Source organism: Octopus bimaculoides, chromosome 20 (genome assembly GCF_046866305.1).
Source record: "Octopus bimaculoides isolate indiv1 chromosome 20, ASM4686630v1, whole genome shotgun sequence".
NCBI classification, from domain to species: domain Eukaryota; kingdom Metazoa; phylum Mollusca; class Cephalopoda; order Octopoda; family Octopodidae; genus Octopus; species Octopus bimaculoides.
Window position 1 is genome coordinate 48,256,249 of NC_142947.1, and position 8,336 is coordinate 48,264,584.

The window sequence follows — 8,336 nt, forward strand, 5'->3', positions numbered from 1 at the left end:
CTGTAGTTATGCCATATCGTCTACCTTACATTAATAAACTAACATCTTCACAAACTATTTACCTTTCATTGTATGTAATTTAATTAATGTATAAACTAATGTTAATTAATTAATTTTTAATTTCTAAAGCAATTTAATTAACTCTACTAATTAATTTATATTTTAATATGAAGTAGTGTGAACCGCACTGAACCATGTTCGACTAATTATAAGGTGGTTGTTTTATAACCAATTAACTAATTAAATTGAACACCGTTGTTTTAAAGGGACATTTGCAGTGATGGGTGTTTACATTGTTCTCCACGATCCAATTCATGGTTCTGTTGAATTACATCCAGTTTGTGTGACAATTATTGATACTGTTCAATTCCAGAGACTTCGTAATATCAAACAGTTGGGATTATGTTATTACGTTTATCCCGGAGCCTCGCACAATCGCTTCGAACACAGCATTGGAACTTGTCATCTTGCTGGAGAATTCATTCGACATCTAAGAAGGCACCAACCCGAACTGAACATCACCGACAAAGACGTATTATGCGTCGAAATAGCTGCTTTGTGTCATGACTTGGGTCACGGACCATTTTCTCATTTTTTCGACAATCTATTTATTCCCGAAATTGAACCTGGTTCTCAATGGAAACACGAGCTCGCCTCCGTTGAAATGTTCCAACACATCTTGAATGAAAACGAAAGCGTTAGAAACGATTTCCGCAAAGCAGGTTTGGATGGCAAAGATGTAAATTTTATTAAAAATTTAATGAATCCTATTCAGGAATTCGTTGCCAATGAAGACCATACAGGTAGAGGTGTTGATAAAGCATATCTTTACAACATAGTTGCCAACAAAGAGAACGGCGTAGATGTTGATAAATGGGACTATTTTGCGAGAGACTGTCATCATCTTGGTTTAACAAACCAAATAGATCATAAAAGGATAATTAAATTCGCCCGGGTCCTAACAATAGACGACAAAAGGACGGAAATATGTTTCAGAGATAAAACTGCACTGAATTTCTACCACATGTTCCGCTCCAGATTTGAACTTCATTGTCTTGCCTATAAACACAAAGCTGTTGCTTCCATGAATGAAATGCTGAAAGATGCTTTCGTTCAGGCAGACAGCTACATCCGACGGCAGGGGAAATATTTCTTACTTACTCTTTCTAAAGCCAGACACGATATGACAGCCTACACCCAGCTCACAGACGGCGTGTTTGACGAAATCTTGTATTCTAACGAAACAAGTTTACAAACGGCAAAAGAGATTTTAATCCGAATACACCAAAGGAAACTTTATAAATTTGTGGGTGAGAAATCTTTCAATTGTGAAGTTGATTGTAAAAAGATTCTGCATGAAATCGTGCCAGATGACCAAGAACTTGTCGATCAGTTGGTTATTTATAAATTCAAGCTTGATTATACGAGCGGAGATGACGATCCAGTTCATAAGATACATTTCTATTCCAAACACTCCGTCAACCAGGTTCTGCCTCATGTCCAACTGCCTTATTCTTCTGTCATTCCGAAAGCTTTTTCAGAAAGACTTATTTATATATTTTGCAAAAATGATGATTTTCTGGAAAAAGCTAAATTTCTTTTTAATTCTTGGTTTGAGAAAACCTGTACAGTTTAATCTGTTTGGGTGTGGCAGCTTGTTTTAAGTAATTTGGTTTATGTTGTATTTAATTTTATGTTTTTGTTTTAAAGGTTGAAATTTCTAAATGTTGTCCTTAAATATTCTGTGGCAGTAAGTTCTTCAATTTGTCGAGATCGTAACAGTTAGAGTCCGAGGCAAATAGCCTGCATACACATATTTCAAATATCTTGAATAACAAATTGTCTTATTTTAGATATGAATAAAATCTAATTTATTTTCACAAACATTCTGTTGTAAAAATTGTCATATATTTTACTTGTTTCATTCATCAGACTGCGGCCATGCTGGGGCATCGCCTTGAATTTTTAGTCGAATGAATCGACGGTAGTACTTTTTAAAAAAAGGTCTGGTACTTATTCCATCGGTCATTTTAGCCGAACCGCTAATGTTTCGGAGACGCAAACACACCAACAACGGTTGTCAAGCGGTGGGATGGACACACACACACGACGGGCTTCTTTCAGTTTCCGTCTACCAAATCCACTCACAAGGTTTCAGTCGGCTATAGTAGAAGACACTTGCCCAAGGTGCCACGCAGTGGGTCTAAAATCACCGGTTACTTTTGTTATAAAGTGAAAGATGTAGGAACGTATATATGAAATGGACGTATGTATGTTTGTGAGAGAGAGAGTGTGTGTGTGTGTGTGCCACTTACACATACATGAGAACACACGTTCACTCACACACACTCTCTCTTTCACACATGCACACGTACATACAAAATAGATGTACGCATATATATTGATGTATGTACGTATACATGACAACACACCCTTCACTTTCTCTCTTTCACTTTAAAACAAAAGTAAACGAGCACTCAGAGAGTGCAAACCTCCGCCAAGGCAACACCAAAGTCCTCTCGATGATTATTAGCCTGAGATGATTATTAAAATGAGAATATCTGAAATAAACTCGACTACTCTCACAAACGAGAATACTAAAAACGAACCCGACCCGTGGCAGCATGGACAGTGGACATAGAACGACGACGATGATGTTGGTATGTTTATGTATATACGGATAGCAAGAGGTCAAGTTTTTTTTTCTTGAAACCATCTACCCCTACTCCATGAAGATCCCTCAGATGTTTTTGGCAAGGCATCGAATAATCATGGGCCATTGAATCCCAAGCTATTAGAGTACATGGTCCTCACGCAGACGGAATAGCTGTGACCTCTGGAACAGTGTTGTGACGTACCGTTCAGGGGCTGGTATAGCTCTTGATACCACAGTTTGCTGTAGTCCCTCCAGGATCTTCAATATATGTATCGCTCCAGGGAGTAGAGTCATAGCTCTTTCAAGCTCTCCCAGTAACTCAACTGTTCCATTGATACAATCTTCCTGGTGTAGCAGCACTACTGAACTGCCTCAAGTTCTGCTATTAATTTGAAACTGTAGGTTGACTACAGTTGAGAACTGTAGTCCAAACAGCTGAGTACAAGTGTCCTCCATAGAACCAGTGTAGTTTCATAGTCCCTTATTCAGAAGGCTCTCAGAATCCATTTAGCCCCGTGATTCCCAACGTGGGGCATGGTAATATTCTAGTGAAGAATGCCTAGGGTTATGCTGAATACCTTTTGTGGGGCAATTCAAATCATTAAAAACAATTACGGACAATTTAATCAAATTTTGACACTTTAGAGACATCAGGTCGTTCTCAGTTTTGATTATGGATCTGATGTCACTAAAGAGGTAAAGATTATTTCATTCGATTTTAGTGCTATATAAAAACAAATGCGTTTGGTGTCATCATTGATGCAAATGTATATATATATATATATATACATATGTATACCTTTTATTTGATTTAGTTATTAGTCTACGGCCATGTTGGGGCATCACCTTGAAGAGTTTTTAGTGGAATTGACTGACCCAAGTACTTTATTTTTAAACCTGATTTTCATTTTATCACCTCTTTTGTCAAACTGCTTTCTCTCTCTCTGTTTCCCTCATTTGTTGGTCATCCTGTCACTGATTCATTTCTTGAAATTACTGTGAAAAATAGTGGGATGAGAAAATGTAAATTCCACAGCAAATGTTAGTTCTTATCAGAGAAATTTCCTCCCTAATAAACATGGCCTTGTGTGGTGGAAGGATGTGTAGAATGTTGGCGATATTTTCTTTCGAGAAATATTTCGCACTGGAAACCGATCTTCAATGTTTCTGGAGAAGTTTGTCTTTCAACTAGTTCCAAGTAAAAAAAAAACAAAACATTCCTGGTTTTGTTGATACTTTCAACAAAGTAAAATACGTTTGGAGCTATTTCATGTTGTGTTCTTTATGAATGTATTGCATTCCGATGGAGATAACAAGGAATTATTGCTGAAATTAATAGTTGAAGACATTGAGGATAATTTTAACACAAATAATCTGCATATTTGTTTAAAGAATTGCACTGTTGGTAAAGATTTTCATCTCAACTAATTCTTGTTGACTAACATTTTACCAGATATTCTTCTGAACTGACTAAAGAGAAACTGTCTTTTATAAAACCCGAATAAGGTTCCTGCAATCTCTAACGTAGATCTGGATGTAGAACAGTGAAGATGATAACGTTTTGTTGTTGAAATGGAATTTATTGGTTTTTGAGGTTAAACTTCAGCTGTGTCAGTCCTTATTACCTCGGCTGTATCGAGAATAATATAACCAAATGTATGATTGATCTTTATATTAAATGCAAATAGTGAATAGACAGCTATCATTATTAACAGAACTAACAGCCATTGTTGACTCGATTTTATTTAGAGTTCTCTCCCTTGCAAGTGCACCTGACAACCTGCAACTAATTGCGTTTCTTCTTATTAACAAGTTCATCTCGTTAAATAACCCGTTCGAAGGATTGGAGTTGCCCTGCAGATTTTACCAGGTGAAAAAACAAAACAAAAAAAGTTTGTAAAATTTGTATAACGATTCAAGAATGTCTGAAACTTTTTTTCTACTGAGTCTTGCAAGGTTTTGACGGCTTTGAACATGGCCTCACATCAACTCATTTGCTAAATAAATGGAAATCAGATACATTTTATTTCCAAATATATATATATTCATATTAAGCTTAGGTGTAGCGAGACTAATAACCTGATGTACAATCCAATATATGTATGGACCAGGACACAATGTTAGATGAGACTAGAGTGATAGCAGAAAACAAAGAGATGACATAAGCTAAAAAAAAAAAAAGTTATGTAATGAACTTCATTAGCATACAGCTGTTTCTGCCACAAGAGGGGGTGGGCTCTTAGTTGAGTACCAGGATATCATTCTATAGCTTCCTCAGAGCCTTGAACATGAAGTGCACTTTATTTGAGAAGTTACATTTTCAGAATATTTCACCTACTCCATTCCTTAAATTTGTATTTGTATATTTGATGGGTACATATATATCATCATCATCATGGTTCTAATATTTCACTTTTGCAAGTTTGCACAGCTCACATGAAATTCATTTAGTTTGGTCTTCTTTGGCCAGATGCTCCGGCTGCTGCCAACACTCAGGTTTCCAAGCTCGCAGAAAATAAATTCAATGGCGGCAAAATGATTGTCTCCCTTGCAACAAACAGCAAAGACATTCAACCATTTCTGTCCATGGATCCAGCTTTGTATATCTCCTGTGTAACGCTCAGAGAACAAGAACTGAACATGAGATTGTAAGATATACAGTTCGTATGTAGTTTACTACATATTTTCAGTCATTAGACTGTGGCCATGCTGCAGCACTGCCTTCAGTGGTTCCGAAGCTGGAGTCTGCAAAGGTAGTACTGGAGGCCTGTGAACTAAATTCAAAATTTCATACACATACATAAGGATAAGCATATTATAAGGGGTCCATGAGAAAATCCATTCAAATAAAAGGGCTGGGAACTGCCGATTCAGTTGAACAAATTAAATCTGAAATTTATTTATAGCTTTTAAAACTTGTTACTTATTCCAAAGATACATTATAATATCTGATGGATGAGATTATGTAACATCTATTTTACCACTTCACTTGTCTGGTGAATTCCTCTGTATTTAGGTCGTGACAATGGTACACATTTACTGTTAAATGGAGGTAATATGAAATATACCTCGCTCAAGGACACAATGCACCATCTAGTCCAAGAATTGATGCTTTCATCCTATAACCATTGGCCTAATCAAGCTAGATAGCCTCCATTTGTAGAAATACTGACTAGATTTACATCTAGTGTATCTAAGCTTCGTATAAACCCAGGTAAATTTTATGAATGTTCCTTCTCATACCTTCTCTGTTCTATATTACCAATATTCTCTAACTTATTAGGTTGGTGCAAAAATAGTTCATTTTTAAACTTTGGTGTTTTAATTGAGAATAAATACTATGTTTGTGATGTGTCACTTTTATATTCATTCATGTTTAAATGGACACTAAACTCTGCTTGTGAAGACCTGTTGGGACAAATGAAATCGAAATTGAACCAAATTCGATGACTGGCACCTGTGCCAGTGGAGTACTAACAGCACCATCCGAGCCAGAACATCTGCCTGGCTTCCGTGCCGGTGGCACATAAAAATCACCATTTGAGCCTCATCATTACCAGCATCGCCTTACTGGCATTTGTGCCGGTGGCACGTGAACAAAATATTCAAGCGAGGTCGTTGCTAGTGCCACCGGACTGACTCCTGTGCAGGTGACACATAAAAGCACCCACTACACTCTTGGAGAGGTTGGCATTAGGAAGGGCATCCATCTGTAGAAACTCTGCCAAATCAGATTGGAGCCTGGTGCAGCCATTTGGTTTGCCAGTCCTCAGTCAAATCGTCCAACCCATGCTAGCATGGAAAGCGGACGTTAAATGATGATGATGATGATGTTTAAAAGCACAAATTTCACTACTGAGATATGCTAATGGCTTCATTTCCACTGTTTATTCCTTAATAAAATTTTTTGTTTATAAAACAACCAACAGTTTCCCCACTCAGAAGCTTGACCAACATTTTTATAAATGAAAGCTGAATTTAAAGTTTTTAGTCCTCGTTCGGTAATCAGCAAGTGAAACCATCCACGAAAGATTTGTGAATCCTGGCAAAACTAATCACAACAAATGACAATGTTCAAGAAATCAATAAAATACATCCAAAACGGCAAATGTCAAGTATTGGTCAAGTGTTTGCCTATGCCTGACCACATGTTGTAAAGGAGTCTGCAGTCATTGAAAGAACTGCATCTCACATCCAAGCACCTCAATCCCTCACTGACCCGCAATTATTGTAAGAATTTCCTGCAAATGCAAAACACAAAACTGCAGTTCAAAAACATATTTGAAGAATGTGTTGATTCCTGAACTAAAATTCTTTGCCACCAAAATAAATTTGTTTCTTGCTGACCATTAAAATCTGTGAATTTCTGTTATTTCAAATCGCAAGAGACATTGTTTTAAAGTTGAGATTTAAAACCTGAAAGAAATAAAGAACACACTCCCACATAATATGGAGTCACCAGAAAAAGAGAAGTTGGCCCCTACCAACAGCAGTTGCTGTCATTACAAACAAGCAATATAATTAATAGTTTAGTTAAAATACCCAAACAAGGACTAGTGATTTTAATGGGGGGGGGGGGGGGGGTCAACTACTTTTACTGATTTTCCTTGCCTGGAGGAAGAAGTTGTTCTCTTCACCATTTCAGGTTGTCCAATACTGATAATGTTCTGTTTAAACTGTTAAGTCAACAAGAGCAGGGGCCGGGGTATAGTGGAGGGTGGACATGTAAGATGGGAAACCAGTTCTGAAGAGGAAAGGACAATGTAGTAGTAGAAAAAAAAAAAAAAAAATTCTTTTGGCTCTTTGTGTCCTGATTTCAACTTTGCCTTTCATCCTTTCAGGGTCAACAAAATAAGTACCAGTCACCTCCCCACCCTGGGGTTGATGCAGCCGACTGTCCCTTCTCCCTAAAATTTCACGACTTGAACCTATAGTAGAAAGGATTATTAAATTACTATACAAAAGATGAACAATAATGATGCTTCATCTAATTAGTTAATTAACAATTAGCAAGACCCCCCCCCCCCACTGTTGTGCCACTTATACAATAAGGCTTTCTAAAATCTGGTTCCCCAGAAATGGGTGCCAGACGCATAGAACTTTAGAGGGGGAGGGGGTCATCAATAAGATACCTCAATGCAAAACTGACCATTCTACAAATATGGGGTGTTTTTCAAATAAAGGGTTGCTGCCTTAATGCTAACCTTTTATGTAAAATGGGAGATAAAACAAAGAAAAATATCAAAATTTCAATGTCTGTTGACTATCTCTAGATAACTGTGATATGGCCACCCCCACCGAAACTTAGAAACTGACCAATTGTCAAACATCAAAATCTCCACAAATAAATTAAATTTATCTAAAATACATTTTCTGGTTTTGAAAAACTTTGGTGAAACTATTTGCAAAGTTGAAGTCTCAAATAAATAGATCAAATGGAAAAACATGGTCAGTTAGTTAATTAAAACAAGATCAATTAAAAGGAAGAGAGCTTAGGTTTGTTGCATTTACCAGTGGTAGTCATGGCTGGCTGAAACACATTTGGAAGATGAGACTGAAATAAAACACCTCGAAATGTTGATTTAGTGAAGACGAATTGATTGAAATATATTACAACAGAGGGAAAGAGAGTGTTATTGTAGGGGAGGAGGAGGAGAGAAATCATGTATCCATAGAGAGA

At 37.0% G+C, this 8,336-nt stretch overlaps 1 protein-coding gene across 1 annotated transcript; it reads left to right on the forward strand.

Annotated features, from left to right (window-relative positions):
- The first annotated feature begins 151 nt into the window (after positions 1-151).
- Positions 152-1,884, forward strand: LOC106879870 (deoxynucleoside triphosphate triphosphohydrolase SAMHD1). The gene has a single exon (XM_014929589.3). The coding sequence runs from the start codon at positions 281-283 to the stop codon at positions 1,634-1,636; it is 1,356 nt and encodes a 451-aa protein (XP_014785075.2). The 5' UTR covers positions 152-280; the 3' UTR covers positions 1,637-1,884.
- Positions 1,885-8,336: the final 6,452 nt, after the last annotated feature.